The following is a 24,873-nucleotide window of genomic DNA, read 5'->3' as shown; positions in this document are numbered from 1 at the left end:
TTAAGGGCTTAGAACCTGGGTGGCTTTAGCATAGTAACCGCACACTGGATACTGAACATCGCTTTGTGACTGTCCTACCTATAGGTGGTCTACTTCTTCCAGTCAATATGTCGTTAGAAGCTCCAGAAGACAGGATGAGAAAATTTAAATACCGAGGCAAAGATGCATCTGTAAGTATGAGGCAACAGTTTCACTTTATCAAGGACTAGTGCAATAAAACTACATGGTGGAAATGCATCAGATATAGAGTGGAGGGTGGGGAAAGGGGGTGACAAAGAAAATATAGCAAAATGTTTCTTGTGGCCCAGCCGATGTTGCTCAGTGGGTGTCAAACAATGAATCAAGAGGTCACCGGTTTGATTCCTAGTCAGGGCACATGCCTGGCTTGTGGGCTCGATCCCCAGTGGGGCACATGTGGGAGGTGGCCAATTGATGTTTCTCTCTCATCCATGTTTCTATCTCTCTAGGTGCTGGGCTGAGCACAAGAGCCTGGGGCAGGGAGCCTGAGCTGTGTGTGGATTCCAACTCTCATTCAGCTTCTCTAGGTTCAGTTTTCTGGCTCTAGCTCTGTGTCCTACATCTATGTGCTTTCGCTGCGATATCATACATGGTTGGGTATGCCTTACGAATCTGACAGGCAGCTGAGGATGGGAGAAGCCACCTGGCTAGGGCACTATCCAGAGCCAAATCATTCTTACACCTTTTCCAACAAGCATGGCTGTCTGGCTTCCAAGATTAGTGCAGATTAAAGGAAACCAATTAGAACAAAGGAATTGAACCCTCTACATGGAAAGCAGCAGGAAGGGCTAAGAGATGAGAAGGGAGAATACACAGTGAGGGGCCACTTAGTGATGGGGCAACAGTACAATTGACTCACTGGACCTGAAGGTATTCCTGCCTTGTCGTCTAACACCTCAGGGACCCTGTTCTCCAGCAAGAATTATAAAGCTTGTTTAAGGATTATCTAATACATACATGTACATTTTCTTAAATTAAGAAAGTCTTCAACCTAAAACTCATCCGTCTGTATAAGTTAAATCATTTCTCCAGGATTCTCAATACTATGAAGCCTGAGTTTCTCTTGATATGAGAAAAGGGTTGTTTTTTTACATTAAATTTTAATCTCCCTCAGTTTGGTGGCCAAGTAAAACTCATGAGACTGGATTAAGATTTGAATGACCTAGCTCAGCTGGCATGGCTCAGTGGTTGTGCATCAACCTTTGAACCAGGAGATCATAGTTCAATTCCTGGTTAGGGCACATGCCCGGGTTGTGGGCTCGATCCTCAGTGTGGAGTGTGCAGGAGGCAGCCGATCAATGATTCTTTCTCCCTCTCCCTTCCTCTCTTAAATCAAAAACAAACATATATTTAAATATATATTTGAATGACCTAGAGCAGTACTGGCGAACCTTTTGAGCTCGGCGCATCAGCATTTTGAAAAACCCTAACTTAACTCTGGTGCAATGTCACATATAGAAATTTTTTGATATTTGCAACCATAGTAAAACAAAGACTTATATTTTTTACATTGATTTTATATATTTAAATGCCATTTAACAAAGAAAAATCAACCAAAAAAATGAGTTCGCGTGTCATAGGTTCACCATCACTGACCTAGAGAGTGACTCCCTAACAGTGGAAATGGCCAGGGACATCTGGGCCTGGGCAGTCTGTTCATAGCCCAACTGGATCCCCATAGTTAGGAGTCCCAGGCCTGCTCCTCAGAATCTAATCAGCACCAATGAAGACATGCTCAGACTCAGGGCAGTGGGACACTTTGCTCAGATGTCACTACAGCTGATAATCCTGGTCTGCTAAGGGCATACGTGATCTCCCTTCACTTTGGGAGGGAGACTGACTATTCTTTTAGATACAGTGTAGTAGAAGATGGCAGAGGAGGTCAATCAAGCTGGGGCTATTTACTAACTGTGATGTTAACTCCTCCAGCCTGCTGAATCTGCAAAGTGAGATCAGATGCTTTCAGTGTGTCCTAAAGGCTAACATGGTAACAGCCCGACTTCCCAGCTCTAAGTGCCCCGGTCCTTTCTTTCCCTCACTAGATGATTCGACAGCACCGGATAGCAGTCAACGTGCAGCTCCGAAAGGCCAAGAAAGATGAGCAGGTCTTAAAGAGAAGAAATATCACCAATCTCTGCTCTCACTCCGCTTCTGGAGAAGAAACCAAAGGGGTACGTTGGGAAGGTGGCGTTTAGAGCAGTTGTGTGTAAAATGCATCCTTAGTGAACTACTCTGGCTTGAAATGTTTGGTTCAGAACTTGCAAGCTCTAATGGAGGGTCTTGAAGGAAAGGGGTGGAGAGATCATGGTTAGAGCTACACTGGTGCTGTCAGAAAGCGAAGGGGCATTGCCTTTGTGGCTGAGAGTCTGAGATCTAGATTCTAATGGAGGGAAGTGCTGCTTCTAACGGAAAATTCACTTGCCGTCACTCAGCCAGAAGCAGGGAGTGAGGGGTCATGCAGGTTACCTCTCGGCAGAGGCATCTAGTTACCCAACATGTAAAGTCTTGCCTAGGACTTGAATTCTGCCCTCTGTCTTCCCTGCTCCTTCCACCCTAACCTTGCTCAACACATATCTTGGGTTGAGCCCTTGCTGGTTTGGCTCAGTGGATAGAGCGTCAGCCTGCAGACTAATGGGTCCCGGGTTCGATTCCAGTCAAAGGCACATACTTCAGTTGCAGGCTCCTCCCCGGCCCGGGCCCTGGTTGGGGCTCGTGCAGGAGGCAACCAATCTATATGTTTCTCTCACATTGATATTTCTCTCAGTCTTTCCCTCTCTCTTTCATTCTCTCTAAAAATCAATGGAAAAATATCCTTGGGTGAGGATTTAAGAACAACAACAACAACAAAAAAAAACACATTTCAAATCCTGGGTTGACTTTGAGGTCAGTACTGTTTTTTTGTGATCTTTCCAGAATGCCCTGACCAGGAGGTTTCCCTGAAGCCCCAATAGTGTCATATCTACATGCCTTTGTACTGCGTGCCTTTTATGATCCGCCACTGTGTGTGTCATCACTGCACTCAGCTCAGCTAAGGGCTCTTAGAGGCAGAGTGGTTCAGTCCGGGCAAGTGGATTCAATGATGTGTTACCGGCCATCAAACAGAGGAGCTGTAACCATTCTCTGAATTGCCATAGGACTCTGAACCATATCTCTACTTAGCTTATTTATCTAGAATAGTCCCCAGGAGTCCCCCATTCAAGGAAGATGGAACTATGAAATGAGAGAGTTGTTTTCCTCTTGCCTTTAAAAGGCATATTACTATGCCTTTAAAAAAACTAAAATATAATTCATGGACCATGGAATTCACCTTTTTTAAGTATATAATCAGTGTTTTTTGGTATACTCACAAGGTTGCACAACCATCACCACTAGCTAATTTCAGAATATATTCATCACCTCAAATAGAAACCCCATACGCAATAAGCAGTCACTCAATCCTCCTTCCCTCTAGTTTCTGGTGACTAGGAATCTTTCTGTCTCTGAATTTACCTATTCTAGATATTTCATATAAATGGAATCATAGAATATGTGGTCTTTCATGTCTGGCTTCTTTCACTTAGCATACTGTCTTCAGGGGTCAGCCATGTGGTAGCAGGTGCCAGTCCTTCATTCCTTTTCTGGCTGAATAGTATTTCATTGTATGGCTACACCACATTTGGTTTATCCATTTATTACTTGGTGGGCATTTGAGCTATTTCCACATTTTGGCTGTTATGAATAGTGCTGCTATAAACATTTGTGTGCAAGTTTTTATGTGAACAGGTTTTCAGTTCTCTTGGGCACATACCCAGGGGAAGAATTACTGGGCCATATGGTAACTCTATGTTTCACTCTTTGGGGAACTGCCTGTGGTAAGCTGAATAATGCCTCCCCCCAAATGTCCCCATCTCCTCATCCCCATCATACTTTATATGATGAAAGGGACTTTGTAGACAGGATTAAACTAAGGATCTTGAGATGGGGATATTACCCTTGATTCTCTGGTGTGTCCAATGCAATCACATCAATCCTTAAAATACGAAGGATGAAGACAAGTCAGAGAAGAAGGTGATATGATGACAGAAGCAGAGATTGGTGTGCTAGGCTTTGAAGATGGAGACACAAGTCACAAGCCAAGGAACACAGCAGCCCTACTAGAAGCTGAAAGGCAAGAAAACAGACTCTCCCCTCATAGGCTCCCAGAGGAACCAGTCCTGCCATCACCGTGACTTTAATCCAATGAAACTGATAATGAACTTCTGACCTCCAGAATTGTGAGAGAATAAGTTTGTGTTGTTTTAAGCCACTAAATTTGTGGCGATTTTTACATTAGCAATAGGAAACATGCTGCCAACTATTTACCCAAGTAGCTGCACCATTGTACAATCTGATATTCTAACCAACTGTTATTATTGTCCATTTTGGGATGGTAGCCGTCAAGTGCATGCAAAGGGCTCTATTGTTCTGATTTTTATGTTTTTCTAATGACTAATGAACATTTTTTTCATGTTCTTATTGGCTAGTTGTTTATTTTCTTTGGAGAAATGTCTATTCAAACCATTTGCACATTTTTTTAAATCGAGTAATTTGTCTTTTATTCTTGAGTTGTAAAAGTTCTTTATATATTCTGGATACTACACCCTTACCAGGTATATGATTTGCAAATATTTCATCCTATTTTATGAGTCATCTTTTCACTTTTGATAGGATCCTTGAAGCATAAAAGTTTTTAATTTTGAAACATTCCAATTTATCTACTTTTTTCTTTGGTTGCATTGCTTTATTTTTTTAAACAATTCCTATTATTTATTGTATTTGTATTGATTTCAGAGAGGAAGGGAGAATGAGGGAGAGATAGAAACATCAATGATGAGAGAGAATCATTGATTAGCTACCTCCTGCATGCCCCCTACTGGGGATTGAGCCCAAAATCTGGACATGTGCCCTTGGCCAAAATCAAACCTGTGACCCTTCAGTCCTCAGGCCGACACTCTATCCACTGAGCCAAACTGGCTAGGGAGGTTGCATGTGCTTTAGATGTCATATTTATGACTCCATTGCCTACTACAAAGCTACAGTAATCACGTCTATTACATGTGTTAGACATGTAACTCAGTGGAAGAGAATACAGAGTCCACAGTAAACCATCACATTTATGGTCAATCAAAGTCTGACAAGGTATTAGGACCATTCAATGGGGGGGAGAATGGTCTTTTCAACAAATGGTGTGAGGACAACTGAATATACACATGCAAAACAATGAAATTAGACCCCTACTTACACCATTTTGGGAGGTCTTTACTTTGTCATTTTTGCAGACATCCACTAGCACATTATAAAAAGGTTCTGGGATCCAAGTGATGATAGGAATTACCTCACCCCCAGAGCATAAGGAATATCCCAGAGGTCTGTGAGACCAGCAAATACCCTTCTCTCCCTTAGTATAGACCAGCATGCAGATTGGGACCTACTGTTAAAGCCAGCCTGTTTTAATCAAATAGATGGCTAGACTAGATGACCTTCATGGTTCCTCTTAGCAGAGACTCTGACCTGAATGTGTGTCTCCTTGCAGGTCAAGCTCACGCTGGAAGAAATAATCAGTGGTGTGAATGCCTCAGATCCCATCATATGTTTCCAGGCCACCCAGGCAGCCAGGTATCACCAACCAGACCGCTGCTGTTTATAGGTTCATAGTTAGAAATGAGCTCGAATGGCCTGTTTGGTTTCTTGGCAAAATGCCCACACAATGTAAGAAAAGGCTGTGTAGGTGATGGTCCATCCAAAAGTGAGACTCAATATCTCCTCTATACTGTCCTTGAACACAACCTAAGATATACAAGTGTTGTCAGAGATGAGCTGCTTCATTTAAATTGGCCTCCACAGGAATCTTCGTGTAGATAATACCTGAAGGGGGAAATGTTGCTTCATCACTGCAAAGTGCTATGAGCTCAACTCTAGGATGTCACGTAGCTTTTCCCAGCTGTTTGTCTCCTGCGATAGTTAGGAATGCCGGGAACATCTATAAAGGAGGTTCTTCATTTCTGCTTCACGTGACTTGCTTTTCCTTTTTTCCCTTTCATTGCGAAGGAAAATGCTGTCCCGGGAAAAGAATCCTCCTCTAAAATGGGTTGTTGAAGCGGGACTCATTCCAAAGCTGGTGGAATTCCTGGCATCATCATTGCATCCCTGTTTGCAGTTTGAGGCAGCATGGGCTCTGACCAACATTGCTTCGGGGACCTCAGACCAGACTCGAGCTGTTGTGGAAGGGGGCGCCGTCAAGCCCTTGGTTGAGCTCCTGTCTTCCCCCAACCTAACTGTGTGTGAACAGGCAGTGTGGGCCCTTGGTAATATAGCAGGTGAGACTCTCCCCTCAGGGGACTAAGAAAATAGTGGGCCAGGCGTATGGCATGCTATAGGAGTTCTTTGGAGAATATTGTGGACTTGATACTCTAAGTAGAAATGCCTAGAAATGCTGGTGAAAATACAACAGGCTTTTCCAAAATTCAGAGTCAAGTTCAAAGGGCATAAATTGAAGCCGAAACAAGATAATGCAGTATGCCCTGAGGCTACAGGCTACCTGGGGACATCGGCCAATACCAGGTCCTACACCCTTAGGTCTCAGTAGCTTCAGGAACAAAGGACGAGCTTTCCGGCTTATTCAGTGCAGGATGTTTTAGCAAACACTTATGTAATCCAGACCCTAAAAGAAAATTCTGTCTCTAGAGAAAGTTGCCAATGGAACATACAAAAGTGTGGGGTAAAAGTTTCCCCTGAAAACACCCTAAGATTGGCCTTATAGATTTGGAACTTGACACTGTATATTCCCTGTGAGATCCAGGAAAGCAAAAGCTGGGGAGTGAATGCTGCAAAGTTGGGAGCTCCCTGATTTCTGGCTGAATAGAAATATAATGCTTTTGGGGGAAAACTAACTCAACTGGGTCCCTCGGGATTTTGACGAAGTCAGATCAGCCAAATATTAGCAATTTCAAGTTCAGAGAGCCAACAACCCACCGTGACTGAGTTAGCAGAAACCATCATTATAATTACACCCCCATGGACTTCAGATATTGGGATTAGCAAGCACCAAATATAAAATCTGCTTTTGAAATGCTCGCAGAAGTAAAGCACCTATTGCAGAGACTTTGTCTCTCATTTTGACTGGTTCAACAAGGAACAGGCAAAATTGGGTGGTATAATATAACTAATGCCTTGCCTGATGTTTAAAGAATTACAAATTGAGACTTCTATGGTCCAGAAATACGGTATTCTAGCCAAAGTCACAGACAGCTGATGCCTAACACCTGTGCATCTCCCAGACTTTGTTCTGAGTCACATCTGGAAGTTACTGCCCTATGCCAGAATCTTCTGGGAGGACAATTTGGTCTGCAATGGCCTTGGTCTTCCTGAGAACCATGCTATAAAATTATATTCACATTTAGAGAGCACTGCCTGGGCCCAGTTGGCTGGCTTCTTTATGCATCCACGACTACTTACGGCATTTGCTGTTGTGTGGGACCTGCTTTCACACCAGGCCTAGCCACCCAACCAACATGTTAAAGACTCAGGATCAAGTTCATGACTGCATTCTCTACTTGCCCAACCTGGGAATGTGTTTTGGCCTCGTACCCTTCGCACAGACTTTGAAAAATTAGTCACCTATCCCAGGATTTTCTTTGTTCTCTCTTTGAATGTCCTGTTCTTATCTATTTGTAGGTGATGGTGCAGAATTCAGAGACTCTGTTATCTCGAGTAATGCCATCCCACATCTACTGGCCCTGATATCATCAACCACACCAGTGAGTGTCTTTCAATTAGAAAACCTAGCTGGTAACAGGTTCCCAAAATTGGGAAATTGAGGAAGTACAGTGGGGCCTTGGCTTACAAGTGTCCCGACTAACGAGTTTTTCGAGATACGAGCCGTCTCTCGGCTGATTTTTTGCTTTGAGTTGCGAGCTAAAATTCGGGTTACGAGCCAACTTCAGATACCCCACCGCTAGTTGGCGCTGCGAACGTCACAGTGAACGCCACAACATCAGCCCAGCATCACGTGTCTCACTCGTTCACTTTTGAGTTGACATACGAGTAATTTGAGTTACGAGCTCCGTCACAGAACGAATTAAACTCGTAAGTCAAGGCCCCAGTGTATTTCCAAATCAATGCCTGGCCCCTTATGATGGTAATTAAAAAGAAGGCCTAGAACTGAATATCACATTGGGTAAGAATTAATCCAAATTTGTCCTCAGCAGGCAGTAGTGCTGATCTTTCTTTTGAAAGCATTGGAAAAAAATCTGTTAAGATTTTTATCAGTTTACAATCTTGCAAAATTAGATGACTAAACTCTACTCTTCAAGTAGCACAAACTGAATTAGTGGCTCACCAGTTCTGTTCCTAGTAATAAAGTTTAGGTTTGAAGATTAGAGTCAAAGTCAGTTGATGTGGTGCGCTGGCCAGGTGGCTCACTTGATTGGAACCTCGTCCCAAATATCAAAAAGGTTGTGGGTTCTATTCCTGGTCAGGGCACATACCTAGATTGCAGGTTCAATCCACTGTCAGGGCGCATGCATGAGGCAATGGATCAATATTTCTCATATCAATCTGTCTTTCCCCTCTTCCCCTCCCTCTCCCTCCCCCTCACCCTCTCTCTCTAATCAAAAAACATTTCCTCAGGTGAGAATCTTTTTTAAAAAAGTGGATTGATGTGGCAACAATAGAGGAGTCCCTGGATTAAAAATTCTATTTGGCCCTGACTGGTTTGGCTCAGTGGATAGAGCGTCAGCCTGCGGACTGAAGGGTCCCAGGTTCGATTCTGGTCAAGGGCATATACCTAGGTTGTGGGCACATCCCCAGTCGGGGCTGTGCAGGAGGCAGCTGATCTATGTTTCTCTCTCATCGATGTTTTTAACTCTCTATCCCTGGGTCCCTTCCTCTCTGTACAAAAGCAATGAAATATATTTTTTTAAAAAGAAATTAAATTTGGATTTTAGCTTTGTCTCAAACAAAACTGAAGAGAAACCCTGGCCAGTGTGGCTCAGTTGGCTGGGCGTCATCACATACACTGAAGGGTGCTGTTCGAATCCTGGTCAGGCCGCATGCATGAGTTGTAGGCATCTATCCAAATGGGGGTCTGCAGGAGGCAGCCAACCGATGTTCTGCTTTCACATCGATGTTTCTCTTCTCCCTCTCCCTTCGTCTCTCTCCGAAAATCAATAGAAAATCAGTTTTAAATGACGAGAAAATAGCTTCCAAAACTGAGGGAATATACACTCAGCCCTCAAGGTGGGATAAAAGCCTGACATGGTTGAACCAGAAAAAAGGCTGGCGTGACCAAGGGAGTTTGCAAGAAGAAAGTAGTGCAATATGAAGGTCGGGCAAGGGACCTAGACATCATCCTGCTGGCCAAGGGGAGCCTTTGGAGGATTTCAAGGCAGGAAACAAAGTGGTCCGATCTTTCAGAAAGACCCTCCTGGCTGCTTGTTGGAGGGCCGTAGCCCAGGGAGATGGTGAAGCAGATGGACCTGGGATGCTGCTATGTTGGGCATGGAAGTGGGGCAGAAAGGAGCCAGGATGCCCCGGGTTCAGGGTTAGGTTATTTTAGATGACTGTCCTCTTAGAGAAATGGGGACAATGGAGGGAGAAAGAACCAGAGTCTTAGTTGTCCACATTAAGTTAAAGTGATTGAGAGGCACCATTGCAGCAACGTCACGTAGGTGGATATGCGGGTCTAGATACTCATGGACACATATGTCATCCAGCTGGGCAAGATCAAGAGCAGGGGTCAGCTGCTTGCTTTTGTAAATAGAGTTTTACTGGAGCACAGCCATGCCCATTCACTCACACACAATTTCCTGTGTCTCTTATGGTGTTACAAGTACCGCGTTGAATAGTTGTAACAGAGCCCCTGGGGCCCACAGAGCTGAAAATGTTTACTGTCTTTACTGTCTGGCCCTTGACAGAAAATGTTACCAATCCCTGGCCTGGAGTGCGAGGCGAGTCCAGAACCAGGTTCTAGGGTCTCTGACATTCAGAAGTCAGGCAGCGCCGGCCAGGAAAATTGAGGAGAAGCATCCCATTTAGCAATAAAAAAAACAAAAACCCAGGTTTGGTGTCACAGGTGCCAGAAGGGAACAACTGGCGACTAAACACAACGGAGAGGGACAGTAAAGAAGCAGCTATGGGGTTAGAGACTTGGAAGAAGATGATTTCGTCACTAACCATAGAGAAGCAGGGTCAGAAACAGACTAGGAGGAGGAGAAGCACAGATGGGAAGCACACCGCACACCGTAGAGAGTGAATACAGATGCCTCCTTGAGGATAGACTCTGGAAAACAGAAGTGAGGTGATGGCTGCAGAGGTGCCACGGGTAAGGGGTGAAGGTCACAGGATGTTTCTGTGCTGTGGGAGTGATCCCGGAGAGAGAGGTGATGCTGGGGACGGAATCTGTAAAGGTGAAAAGTGGTGGAATTCAGAGGCAAGGCAGGGAAGACTAATCCTCGAATAGAAGATCAGAAATGTGGTTATGACATGTTGGTTATAGACTGGTGGGAAGAACATGAACCCTCTTTGTCTTGCCAGTGAAAAATGAAATTAGGTCATCAGTTGAGTCGAGGGGAAGGATATTTTGAAGAATGTAAGGAAATATCTATCTAACATTTGAATAGGAAGCAAAAAGCTCATTCTCTCTGTCCCTAGTATACAGGGGGTGTGTATATATACTTTAACAGCTGATATCGCAATTTTGAAAATGAAATGTATTTTCATAAACACTGCCTTTATAATTATTCAAAATGTGTATATACAAGTTTGAGGACACCCTATATATACATCACTACCTAGACCAAATTGTTGTTTGCAGCTCAAATCCTTTGGTTCATGCTGGTCAATAATACTAGTGATCGACGATGGCAAGGACACACTGCCATTTGCAGTTTTTCTCCTTTGCACCTGATGCTAGAGGCAGTCTCTTGTTACAGATTACGTTTCTGCGGAACATCACATGGACCCTGTCCAACCTGTGCCGAAACAGGAACCCGTACCCCTGCAAAAAAGCCGTGGAGCAAATGTTGCCCGTCCTCTCCCAGCTCCTGCAGCACCAAGACAACGAGGTGCTCTCTGACACCTGCTGGGCTCTGTCCTACCTCACCGAGAGCTGCATCGAGCGCATTGGCCAAGTGGTTGACATGGGGGTGTTGCCCAGGCTGGTTCAGCTCATGACCAGCTCAGAACTCAATATCTTGGTAAGTGCCCCAGGTCTTGTCTGTCTCTCTCTGGGCCTTTCGAGTCGTATGTACTTTAGCAAGTTCTACTCTTTCCTCACCCCCTGGTTTCCACACTCAGCTCTAATCCTTTACCTAGAACAAGGCTTATCATCTGCATTTCCCTGGTCTCTGATATTAGCCAAACACTTGAATCTATTTTGACCCAAAATCCTAGTGGGTATTCAGTAACATATATTTTTTTTTGTTAATATGACAACTAGAAATATAGAGAGCACCAAATTAAAATTGACTATGATTCCTTCACCCAGTGAACTACCCTTTTGTGGCCTTTCCTTCTAGTGGTCTATGTGTGTAGACGTTAACAAGTTGGCTGATACAGAATGTGTGTGTATTAATGTAAAGCCCATGTAACATTTGAATTGCTTACTCAAATATAAAAGAAAATTCCTCTTATCCTCTCCCAAGTTTGTTCTCTAATACTATTTCAGATATAAGTGAAAAGTAAGTAAAACCAACATGTCACTTACATAATATTCTTGAAAATGTCATTTAAAAGGTGGGTGCCCCTTCTGATTTCTATGCCTAATACTATGTATTATGCAGCCTTAATGATCATCTGCTTTGAGATTAGCATAGTATTCCTCAGATGTCAAGGTTAGTTTGATGATGATGCTGGTAGCATACAGGATACTAAGAGAATATCTATAAGAAGTCGCTTATCCTGGGAGCTTCGGGGCAAATTGCCAGGTTTGGCAAGGCTGTGATTGGCCTATAGCACTACTTCTATGTCTCACTGGAGTAGCAGATACCCAGCATAATAGGCTAGGAAAATTCTATAACTGTTATCTCTCACTAAAATGCAAGAAAACCAAAATAAATCCTAAATCAACCCTCCAAGGACAGTTGTCTGGAGCCCAATCGTAGACCCATCCTGGGAACCGTCAGAGTTATTGAGAAGGGGTTGTGAATATATCAAAAAGTGCCATTGGGGTCTCACTGGCTCCAATAATGTGTACAACAGAAACTTGACCCTGGTGCTAACTATAAATTCAGTAGACATAATTACGTTATAAACACTACAATCAACTTAGCAGGGATATAAAAGGGAGAGGATCATTTCTTGATACAGGTATCCCTTGACCTCTATCCCATTTGAGCCACCACTGCTGGGAAGCTGGCAAGTACCTTCAAGCTATATAAGCAGCCGTCCATGTGCCAAATGAATAAGGGCCATGGGTATCACCGTTGTTCCCAGGCTGCCAGAGAGCCATCAGCAAAGCATGACTAACGTTTGGGAGGGCACAGATCTTGTGTGACTGTCACCTTCCACTGTGATAAGTTTGCAATACTCGGTTACACTTATAGCCTTGTTCTTCCAGACCCCCTCTCTCCGCACTGTGGGGAACATCGTCACGGGAAGCGATCACCAGACCCAGCTGGCCATTGAGGCGGGAATACTGAGTGTGCTGCCCCAGCTCCTGCTGTACCCCAAGTCCTCCATCCAGAAGGAGGCAGCCTGGACCCTGAGCAATGTGGCCGCGGGGCCGCAGCAGCACATCCAGCAGCTGATCGACTGCAACGTCCTGCCGCCCGTGTTGGCTCTGCTGAAAAATGTGAGTGGGACACTCTGTGTCTACGGCAAAAGGCCACTTTCCAACTGGCCCGGTGTTGAACTCCTTCAGTAACTCAGACACAGGCCCTGAAGCAAATTCATTGAGACCACAACAAAACTATGAAACATTAGTACCCCGGCTCTCCCTTAAAAAAAAAAAAAAAGGAAGGAGCATCCTCTTTGGACAACCCATGGAAAATTGAGAAGACTAAACAAGCGTTGTGTAATGAAAAGGTGGCCCACAGCTCAAATATCCAGAAAAATTTTGAGCTGGCAAATAGTGTTAAAAGAATGTGCCATCTACTCTCTACTTGCCAAAAGAGGTTTTGTTCTCTTTCAGGAGGAAAACCATATCCAGTTATACTGATATTATACACTGGAGAATGGTGGCCTTTTCAGCACACAATCACGTTGATTAAAGTGGTAATATACACAGAAAATCCAAACCTAAAAGTAGAAATACAGTAAGCCTTCCTGTTTCCTTCCGATTCTCTCTTCCCTTCCCAAGGACAACTACTATCATCAGCATTCCTTTTTGCCACCTTCTAATGGACAAGCTATGTTTTTCTGCTTATGTGTTTCTGCTCTGAGGTTGGATGGTTGGTTCCCAGGTTTTCATTAAGTATTAAAAGCTAGGCCAGGTGTTGCAACCCAAATCATAGCATCTTCCAGTCAATTAGACACTTCCTATCTTGTGTTCTACTGTGAATCTGTATGTATACTATTCAGAAATATTCAGTCATGAATCAAGAAGTAATCTTAGTTCAAACTGTGCCTTTTGAACTATAACTTGCTTGGAGCCATAAGCTGTTTGGCTTTTTTATTTTTGTTTTAAACTGTGGTCACAGTTTCTCCCAGCCACAAAATAATGTCTCCTGCCCAGGAGCAGTAGGATCCATGATCAATTACTCCCATTATCTCTGGGTCAAATGCCTTTTATAAATGCAAGGATGCATTGAGTGATATTTCAGTGGCCTTCCTCGGCAACCTCTGAGCTGTGTCAGTCACTAAGATCACATCTGTGTGCTTAGCTTTGTAGCTATGGAGCTTCTTATCCAGATTTTCACTAGGGCAAAAAGACAAGAAATGTAAACATAGGCCCCTAAAACGTAAAAGTCCAAGCGTAATTCCTAATCTATGTTGATTACCTGGATTGGTTTATGTTGTTCCTGTTTTTCCCATAACCTGAGTTAATGAACTGAGTCTGTTGGAACTTAGGACCTCCCTCTGAAACCCCATATGAATCTACCTGCCTCCTTCTTGACTTCAAGTCCCCAAGGTGTTCTCTCTAAATTGCACAGATAGTCCTGGCTGTCCCCAACCTTCCTAGAAACTGAACCAAGCTAGCATCCCTACATTTAAGTTCTTCGGGATCTGTAAAGAATGTAAATGTTCTCTTTCTGCAGGGAGAGTTTAAAGCCCAGAAGGAGGCTCTCTGGGTGGTGGCTAACTTCACAAATGGGGGCAGCGTGCGTCAGCTGATCCACCTTGCCTATTCTGGAGTCTTGGAGCCACTGGTGAACCTGCTCACCATCCCAGACGCCAAATTTGTTCTCATCATCCTTGACATCATCTCTTTTCTCCTCCAGGTGAGCTGTTCTGGACAGGTTGGTTTCTCAGTAGCAGTCTCCAAACTTAAGACATTTCATTTCATTCTTAAAACCCAAGTAGGACTCTCTTATTCCCCAACTCCCCTATCTCTTCCCTCTGTGCACACATTCTATGGATAATAATAACAAGAGGCCTATCAAAGAAGGTATTATCTTCATTTTCTCAAATGAGTGTCTTATGCCCAGCACTGTTATCGATGCACAGGATGTAGCAGGTGAACGTCCTTGCTCGCACAGAGCTTGTGTAGCAGTGGGGAGGGGAGCAGACACATCAGGTAGGGAGTTAGAGGTAAATCTATCTGACAAAGAGGTAGTCACCGATAGCTCAGAGTGAGGAGGGGAAGGTGACCTCTTCTATTCAGTAGTCAGGAGAAACTTCTCTGAGGAATAACTTTTGAGCAAAGGCCTCAGAGAAGTGAGTGGGTCTTATGGCTATCTGGGGAAAAACATTCTAGAAAGAGCAAGGAAGGTGGTATGGCCAGAGCAGAGTAAATGGATGGAAAGTGGTGGGAGATTAGGCTCATGGCACCTAGGGGCCAGATCACATAAGGTCTGTGAGAACTTTGACTTATCTGAGTGAGAGGGGAAACCAATCAAAGGCTTGAAGGAGGGAAAAAATAGTCAGTGAGCCCCATGGCTGACTCTTTTAGAAGACTAAAACAGCCCTAACCGGTTTGGCTCAGTGGATAGAGCTTCAGCCTGTGGACTGAAAGGTCGCAGGTTCAATTCCGGTCAAGGGCATGTACCTTGGTTGCAGGCACATGCCCAGTAGCAGGAGGCAGCTGATCGATGTTTCTAACTATCTCTCTCCTTTCCTCTCTGTAAAAAAAATTTAATAAGATATATATTTTTTAAAAGAAGACTAAAACATAGGATATTTGAAGGAGCAGCAAGAAGTTAGCAGGGATATATGTTAAGAGGCCAGACTAGAATTCCTTTTATATTCAACTATATGACTGGGAAAATAGACTGAACAGCCTTGAATTAGAATTCTAGAAAAGTCTTATTTCTGAAAGAAAGGTAAGGTAAGACACTATTTTTATACTATTTGTCTTGGTTCTGTATTGCTACATGACAAATTACCCCTTAGTGACTTAAAACAAACATTTATTATCTCACGTAATTTATGGGGTTAGGAATCGGGGAGCAGCTTCGCTGAATGGTTCTGGCTCAGGGTCTCTAATGAGGTTCAAGGTGTCATTTGGGGGCTTCAACCTCATCCGAACGTTTGACAGGGGCTGAGGGTCGGCTTCCAAGATGGCGCACTCACGTGCCTGCCACGTTATTCTCACCACACGAACCTCTCCCGGGGACCGCCTGGGTGTCCTTGCATGATGGCAGCCGGCTTCCTCTGGAGCAAGGGATCTAAGGAAGCAAGGTGGAAGCCCCCATGTATTTAGGATCTTTAAAGGAGGTCATTTCAACAACATCCTATTGGTTACACACGTCAGCCCTGTTTAACACTCACACTAAAACAAGGGCATAAACACCCGGAGGCAGGGGTCACCTGGGACCATCTTGGTTAAGGTCTCTTTATATACAACTAAGCCATTTGGAAAGTTTCAAAGTAACACGAGGGAACCCCTTTTGAAAACTCACTCGAAGCACTCTTTTCATGTAACTGTCTTGGAAAGAACTGACCTGAGTCAAGAACAGATTTGAAACACAGCCCAGCTAGACACTAAGACTTGAGCAAGTCACACAAACAAAGAGTAGAGACTTGACAGCCAATAGACGAAGTTGGACGTAACAAATCTGTAAAAGCAAATTTGGGATATAGATGTTTAACTTCGTCTGCTTCGTTTAAATATTTGGGATTTTTTTCTCAGAAGAGTCTGGGCAAATCCCATCTGGTGGATCTGTGCACCCCCTGGATCAGACAACGGCCGTGGGGGCAGTAGGTTAGAAAGGTCAAGACGAGACAGGAACAAGTTCAAATAGGCAGCAGATGCCGTTGAGGTTCTTTGAAGTAACTTTGGGGCCATTTACTGTTCAGGTCCAAAATCCTGGGCCCGGGCTCCTGCTGCCCACAGCCCCGTTTTCTTTCTGAAGCTAATCTAGTATGTTGATTCCAGCCCTACTTTCTTTACTCAAATCTACTGACTCATAGGACGAGAGGGCATCGAGGCTTAGACATACAGTGCAAACTGCCATCAGGTCAATGAGGTGGCCTAATGAATTAGCTCAACCCAGAGGAGGTTATGTTACTACTGCTCACAAATATGACAGATATGACAGCCAACTTTTTCATCTTCCTCCACATCCTGATATGCTGTTTAGCTGAACTATTATTCCCTCTTCTCATAACATGCAGCCTTTCTTCCTTCAAAACGTTGTCCCCGATGTTCCTTCTTTTGGGAATGCCCTTACCCTATGGTTGACCCGGCACAGTATTGCTCATTAAGGACGCGTGTTACTTTTCAAGCATCCTGTGCACATCTGCTATAATTTAAACTTCTGAGCATTTACTAAATTAAACTTTCTACACCATCACCTTTGTGTACCTGTCCCTCCTGGGAGTGTGAGTTGGTTACAAAAGGCCTTCTCTAAGTCACGACTGTTTCTCCGTTCTGTGTGCCTCGCCCATCATATGTGTACACATGTGTGAGTGAATGAAGAGCCCTGGATGGTAAATCCAGCGACCACCATTTGGGTTAAATCCTCTCGTGTTCTTTGTTTCCAGGAACTTCATTCCTTGCTGTGGGGGCTCTTGTTACTGAGGGTCTCTTGTCTTACCTTTCAAGGCTTTTCAGGAGTGCAGGGCCAGAACCTCTGTATTTACATAGCATCACTTAAACGTTCTCTATTAAAACAATTCCCATTAGAAGGGGATGTCTACTGAATAGTGGTAGTGATTTGTTTATGGATGACAGCATATTTAGCAAAAGAAATATTGTATTTTTGCAATGAAGAAACCCCCCCCCCCCCCCACACACACACACACACTTGTGTCACATAAATATCCAAAGTGGAGGAAGAGCGTGCAAGTTGAAATCACTTTGGGAAAAGTGAAGCTGCGCCTGCCCATCCTGGGACAGGGAGCCTTTGGTCGGGTTCCACTGGTGAGGCTCCCTGTCCCCAGGCTTTTGCCCAGGCCTCACTTTCGCTCCTATTGCCCCCAGGCGGCAGAGAAGCTTTCTAAGGAGGAATGCCTGTGTCTTCTGATCGAGGAACCTGGTGGGGTTGATAGAATCAAAACCTTGCAGTTTCATGAGAACCCTCACGTTGCCCTGACTGCTATGAACATTATTGAGAAGTACTTCTCTGAGGTAGGTGACTTCAAGTGTAAAGTAGTGTCCGTACCTCCTGGCAGGCCACTCACAGGTGATCACCTGGCAGGTGCCTGTGCTGCCGCTGTAAGGGGGGTGATCGGACAGGTGGGCCCCTGTCGGGACTTAGCCGTGGTGTAGGGGCTGCCTTTGAGTAGCAGCTTTCTGGCTCCTGGAAACTGCTCTAATCCCTTAGAAGTTTGTCCTGTTAACCTCTGGTTTCAAATATTACTCTTTTTTTCCTACTTGACTCTTTTGCGGGGAGGGCAGTAGTACAGGAAGGGATGTGATGTTAAAGTGGCTCTTTATTGAAAAAATGCAGACAACTAAGGCAGGCCCCAGCTTCTGAAAAACCATTTTGCTGTTTACTGCATCTTTGTCTCTTTCTAGAATAGGGTGTTTGAAGATGAACTCTACAAAAGACTTCTAAGTTTTCTGCAGGAGCCAGGAATAATGATCAGATAACATTAGACATATTTTTGAAACTTTTTTTTATTGTGGTAAAATATGCATAACATAAAATTTAGCATTTTAACCATTCTTAAGTGGACAGTTGGTGGCATGAAGTATATTCTCATTACTGTGCAACTATCACCACTGTCCATCTCAGAACTCGTTTATCTTTCCAAACCAAACTTTGTATCCATTCCCCATTCCACAGGCCCTGGTAGCCACCATTTTACTTTCCAGACTACTTCCATATTTATTTTTTTTAAATATATTTTGTTGATTTCAGAGAGGAAGGAAAAGAGAGAGAGAGATAGAAACATCAGTAATGAGAGAGAATCGTTGATCAGCTGCCTCCTGCACACCCCCTACTGGGGATTGAGCCCGCAACCCAGGCATGTGCCCTGACCAGGAATCCGACACTGACCTCCTGGTTCGTAGGTTGATGTTCAACCACTAAGCCACACCAGCTGGGCACCACCATTATATTTACTGTCTCTGTTTGACTACTCTAAGTACTTCATTTAAGTGCAATCATATAGTATGCATCCTTTTATGATTGGCTTATTTCACTTAGGATAATGTCCTCAAGGTACATCCATGTTGTAGTATATGTCAAAATGTCTTCTTTTTTAAGACCAGAGAATATTCCAATGTATGGATATACCACATTTTGTTTATCCATTTATCTATCAATGGACACGAGTTATTTAACTTTCTGGCTATTGTGAATACTGTTGTTATGAGCAGAAAAGTACAAATATCTGTTCAAAGTTCCTGCTTCCAATTCTTTGGGGTATAAACCCCGAAGTGGAATTGCTGGATCATTTGGTAATTCTATTTTTAATTTTTTTATGAATAACCTACTGTTATCAATAGTGGATATATACCATTTTACATTCCTACTGGCAGTGCACAAGGGTTCCCATTTCTCAGCATCTTACCAATACTTATTTCTTTTTATTTTTATCATAGCCATTCTAATGTGTGTGAAGTAGTATCCAATTGTAGTGTTGATTTGCATTTTTATTAGCTATTTTTTATGTGAGGAAGGTGAGCTCAAAGTTCCTAAGTGGCCAGGTAAGCATGGGGCTAGGAGTTAACAGAGTGAGTGATACTCTGTTAGGTGTCAGACTAGATTCGTCAGCAAAATCAGAGCCTTACAATAAATATGACCATGGTGGTGGCTGGTGCTAACCAGAGGCAGCTAATCTTGGTGTGGAACCAAGAGGATGCTCTCAAAGCAGAGAAGACCCAGAACAATGATTAGCATCTTTTGAATTTGGAGCTTTTATGAAAAGCTTGTAATTAGGAGACTTGTCCCTTAAATAGGGTTTGTATCCATAGGACTCAGCTAAGGGCTCCAGTTCAAATACTTCTGTTCAGGCCAATTACAACTCTACCCCTTCATGAGTGACACACTCAAGACGGGGGGCGGGGGGATTCGATGAGCTACACCCATTGTATCCTTACTCACAGTAAAGCTAGTATCCTGTGTATCAAAACTTCATTTAAAAATAAGCCAGACAGGCTTCCAGGTCAAGATGGTGGCATAGGTAAACTTGGTACTTACTGCCTCCCGCAACCACATCAGAATTTAAACTGAAATGCAGAACAACCACCATTCAGAACCACATGAAATCTAGCTGAACGAACGTCTTACAACTAGGGAATTTAAAAAGAAGCACATTGAGACTGGTAGGAGGGGTGGAATTGCAGAACCAGCTGATCTCACCCCCACATGTGTCAGTTTAAAATTGGAAGGGATATCTTGGCTATGGAGGTTTCTCTGAGGAGCAAGGGGGTCCCTGCCCCACACCAGGCCTCCAGCCCAGAGTTCCAGTGCCAGGAAGAGAAGCCCCCACAACTTCAAGTTGTAAAAACCAACAGGGATTGTGGCTGAGTGACACTGAGGATGTGAGAGTTCCAGGCAATTCCTCTTAAAGGGCCCACACATGTGCTTACTTGAACTCCCTCTGAGCTCCAGCACTAGGACAGCAGCTTGAAAGGAACCTCAGGAAGGAACTTACCTGTCTGGAATCAGGGAAAGAGCTGGAGAAGCAGCTTTCTCCCAGACAGAAGTGCTGGCAGAGGCCAGTGTTCCTTTGCTGAGACCTCCCTGCTACAGAGCTGACAGTCTATGCCATATGTAAATCTCCATCAACCTGGTTCACACTTTTCACTCTGCCCTGGTGATTCCCTGAGACTCTGTCCCTCCCTACTTGCAATTTCATTCGAGCCATTTCCAGTGGCTTTTCCATATAACTGGCTTCTTTTGCCTCATGCTTTGGACATTCCTAAAATCTCTCAAAGAAGCAGTAGCCAGCATCAATGTGCCCCCTACCTATCAATAAGTGGCCCCAGGTCTGACATTAGCAATAGCCCATGCTGGTTCACAGTTTTGCCTCTCCTGAACACCTCCAAGCTCAACACAAGTAGCAGCCATCTGCAGAGCACTGTAGCTCATGCTGGGTGGTTCCAGGCAGGGCACAGGCAGAGGCTGATTTTGCACCTCCTGGGAGGCCCCAGAGCCAATGCACCCAGTTGTTAACTTCAACCATGCCAATTACAACTCTACCACCTTCATGAGTGACACACTCAAGGCAGGGATTCAATGAGCACCAAAGCCCCACTGAAGCAAGTCCTGTTCCGTAAGGGTATCTCCTGCACATAGCTCTTCAGCTGTAGTTGCAACTAGTCCTTGCAACTGATTGACCTGAGGGTCAACCCCTCCCAGTGATGCCAACATAAATCAAAGCTCAACTACAATAGGACAGTGCACACATCTCACACAGGGTTGTACCAATTCACAAAGGAGTGCCCAACTCAGGTGACTTGGGAGACCAGTGGGCCCTAAAGTACACTTACTACACAAGGTGACTCTACCAAATCCAGGAGACATAGCAAATCTACCTAACACATAGAAACAAACACAGGAAAGCAGCCAAAATGTGGAGACAAACAATTCACAAATGAAAAGAAAAAAAAAAACAGGAGAAATCTCCAGAAAAAGAGCTAAATGAAATGGAAGCAAGAAAAATGCCAGATACAGAGTTCAAAACAATGGTTATAGGAAGCTCAAGGAACTTAATGAAAACTTCAAGGAGCTTAGTGAGCACATCAACAACATAAAAGGGACCAGTCAGAAATGAAACATACACTAACTCAAAGAATAATTTTCAGGGGATCAATAGTAGAGTAGAGGATGTTGAGAAACCAATCAAGAATTTGGAATATAAGGAAGGAAAAACCCAGAAAGAACAATAAAAAAAAAAAAATCTAACAATATGAAGATAATATAAGGAGCCTCTCAGACAACTACAAACATACCAGCATTCTCATCATGGGGGTACCAGAAGGAGAAGAGAGAGAGCAAGAAATCAAAAACCTATTAGAAAAATGACAGAAAACTTCCTTTACCTGGTGAAAGAAATAGACATACATGTCCAGGAAGCACAGAGAGTCCCAAACAAGAGGAGCCATACTAAGACACTTCATAATTAAAATGCAAAAGGTTTGTCCTAGGGGGTGGGAGTGGCCAGGGAGGGGTCGATGAGAGGAAAAGAAGACATATGTAATACTTTAAACAATAAAAAATTAATTAAAAAAATAAAATTCAAAAGGTTGAAAAGAAAGAAACTCTTAAAAAGCAGCAAAAGAGCCCTAAATGGTTTGGCTCAGTATCCGTCTGCGGACTGAAGGGTCCCAGGTTTGATTCCAGTCAAGGGCATGTACCTTGGTTATGGGCACATCCCCAGTAGGGGGTATGCAGGAGGCAGCTGATCAATGTTTCTAACTCTCTATCCCTCTCCCTTCCTCTCTGTAAAAAAATCAATAAAACATTAAAAAAAAAAAAGGCAAGAGAAAAGCAGTTACCTACAAGGGAGCTCCTATAATACTTCCAGCTGATTTTGCAACAGAAACTTTGCAGGCCAGAAGGGAGTGTCAAGAAATATTCAAAGTGATGAAAAGCAAGGACCTACAACCAAGATTACTCTATCCAGCAAAGCTATCATTTAGAATTGAAGGCCAGATAAAGAGCTTCCCAGACAAGGAAAATCTAAAGGAATTCATCACCACCAAACAAGTAGATCATGAAATGTTAAAGGGTCTTCTTAAAGAAGAAGGAGATGGGGAAGAAGGAGAGGAGAAGACTAATAAAAGATCAAAAATATGAACAATAAAGTGTAATAAGTGCATATCTATCAACAATGAAATCTAAAAATCAAGATAAATGAACAAGAAATCTAATGAACAACATTAGCTAATGAATAAAATAGAACCAGAGGCATGGAAACATGGATTAGACCAATGAAACTCAGAGGGAAGGGGAGAGAGGGACCAGGAAGAGATTAACCAAAGAACTTATATACATATATGCATTACTATGGATACAGACAGTAGGGTGGTAAAGGCCTGGGCAGGGCAGGAACCAGATGGAGAGTGTCAATGGGAGAAGAAAAAAGGGGGGGGGGACTTCTGTAATACTCTCAATAATAAAGGTTTAATTAAATTAATTAATAAAAAGCCAGACATAAAAGTACAAATACTGTATGATTCCACTTACATGAGGGATCTAGAGCAGTCAAATTCATAGAGGCAGAAAGTAGAGTGTTGGTTTCCAGGGGCTAAGAGGCAGAATGGAATGGGGGTTTCTAATGGGTACAGAGTTTTGGTTTGGAAAGATGAAAAAGTTCTGGAGATGGATGATGTGGTTGCACAGCCATGTGAATGTATTTAATGCCACTGAACTGTCCACTTAAAAGTGATCAAAGATGTTAATTTTTCTGATATGTATGTTTTATCACACATTCCAAAAACTGCATTTAAGATCCATCTCAAGAAATAGTTCATGCTTCCCTCCTTCAAATTATTCTCTGAGGGAACCGTGAGACTAATTTAGAGCAAATAATAATCCACTGCAGATATTAAGGAGTTAATGGGGTGGTAATAATGTATTGAGAGCCTGGAGGTGTAATAGTGTCTTTTCTCCCCTGAAGGAAGAAGATAGTGGACCAATATTACAATCCTTGGACTAAGATCATGAATGCATAAAGCACTTAAAATAAAACTACCAAAGCTCCACAACTTCTAAACCAAGGACCAAACCCTAAAGGGTAACTTCTTTAAGAAGCAGCACTCCTATATTTTGGTGTATCACGGGTATAATGCTTTTAAAACTGAATGCTAATAAAATTTTTCACACTCTCACCTCTATAAAGATAAGTGCAGTTAAACCACTTGTGTCTTAAAAATCCATGTGGAATTCATGTCCTAGAATATGTTGTTTAATGGTTATTTTTAAGGATCGTAAAGTAAGATCTTCAAAATGGAGTAGAACGGTCTATTGGCTATCTAGATGAACTTTGACTTGTAGATTTGATTTAACTAGTATTTCTTAAACATGTGGGCTCCCTTCCCTTTTCATTTTTATGTAATCTCTGTTGTTACCAGACCCAAATTGGGTCTAATTATTCAGTAGTTGCCAGCCAAAAGACAACTCCAAGAAGATTTTATGGGCATGAACTTTATTGCAAGCCAGCAAGCAAGGAACACAATGGGGACTGCTCCCAGAGCACTGCGTCCCCAAACAAAGGATTACATTTGTCTTTGGAAATCCTACATAAACACAAGGTAACCTTCGTCATCACATGTATGGGTGGGGACATTCTTGCACCTATGCAATTAGCAAACATGCCTATACATACATCGCATGTTTAAAAATGGTGGGAAAATCTCCACCCCTAGGAGGAGATTTTCACATTATAATGAAGGTACAATGAGAAAAGTTCATGAGGAGGTCAATAAAGGGTCTTTTAGGCCGCTTCAGCCCGTCCCGGGCAGTCTGAGCCAGATTAGCCCCCTGGTTCTGCAAATCACTCCCAGGAGTCTGCCTGAAAAGACAGGTCTGGTAATTGTCAAAGTCAGGGATAGTAGAAGTATGGAAGAAAATGTGTGTGCGCATATACACAGCTTAGGTTACACCATTAACATAGAACATGTTTCAGCGAAAGCTGTGTGGGCCATCTGAAGGGGGAGAAAAGGAGAGATAGTGGCTGGGAGGAAATGGATCTAGAGACACACAGTACTAGGCATTGGTAATGGACATGGGGTATGTTTAAAGGAGGATTGGACTTGATTCATGTAATTTGAGTGTAGGTATTATATCAAGTTATATAAAGCCTCACACCAAAATGTCATATCCAAAGCATGTCTTCACTGGTCCTTGATAACGATGAGGAAAGATGTGTGGGTGTCCATCTAAAACACTACTAGAAGACAGTTCATGTCTCACAGACTTCTCATTCAGTGGTGAGAACAAATCTACAATTTAGTGGACATTGGGCCTTTCAATCAGTATTATCTCTTTTGGGGGTGATTCTCTGCCTGCTGCTGAGGGCTGCATTGGTGAGATGGGGTCATCATAGTATTCTGCTCACCTACATGGAAATGGAGGGGATCCGGGAGATTCCTCTCAACTCCCTCTTCAGTTCATCAGCTCAGGACATGCTAGCATGGCACATCTTTTGCCAAGCAAAAATCTTATTCTTCAAGGATTTTGCCTCTTACACGCAAGGAGAGAAAACACAAATAGTTGGTTCATGTTCACTTACTCCGGTGGCAGGACCTTAGGTTCAGTGGAGAGGACGCTGTTAGAGGCTGCCTGCTTCCTGCTTCTTAAGGCCTCCCTACAGGTCCTATACTCCCTCTCATACTCTTTC

General features: G+C 43.4%; 1 protein-coding gene across 1 annotated transcript; it reads left to right on the top strand.

Moving 5' to 3' along the window:
- The first annotated feature begins 107 nt into the window (after window positions 1-107).
- Window positions 108-23,190, top strand: LOC132234315 (importin subunit alpha-8-like). Its single transcript, XM_059695331.1, has 10 exons — window positions 108-170; window positions 2,061-2,189; window positions 5,570-5,652; window positions 6,085-6,353; window positions 7,711-7,793; window positions 10,968-11,231; window positions 12,593-12,826; window positions 14,232-14,414; window positions 17,558-17,704; window positions 23,152-23,190. The coding sequence occupies exons 1-10, from the start codon at window positions 108-110 to the stop codon at window positions 23,188-23,190; spliced, it is 1,494 nt and encodes a 497-aa protein (XP_059551314.1).
- Window positions 23,191-24,873: the final 1,683 nt, after the last annotated feature.

Source organism: Myotis daubentonii, chromosome 5, assembly GCF_963259705.1.
Source record: "Myotis daubentonii chromosome 5, mMyoDau2.1, whole genome shotgun sequence".
NCBI lineage: Eukaryota > Metazoa > Chordata > Mammalia > Chiroptera > Vespertilionidae > Myotis > Myotis daubentonii.
Note: the sequence above shows the minus strand (reverse complement) of the source record. Positions and strands in the feature narration are given on the sequence as shown.

Bases quoted from the DNA above. Each gene is read 5' to 3' on its own strand.
- LOC132234315 (XM_059695331.1), top strand. From the start codon at position 108: ATGTCGTTAGAAGCTCCAGAAGACAGGATGAGAAAATTTAAATACCGA. The intron at 12,827-14,231 runs GTGAGTGGGACA...CTCTTTCTGCAG, and splicing joins TGTTGGCTCTGCTGAAAAAT to GGAGAGTTTAAAGCCCAGAA. The intron at 14,415-17,557 runs GTGAGCTGTTCT...TATTGCCCCCAG, and splicing joins TCATCTCTTTTCTCCTCCAG to GCGGCAGAGAAGCTTTCTAA.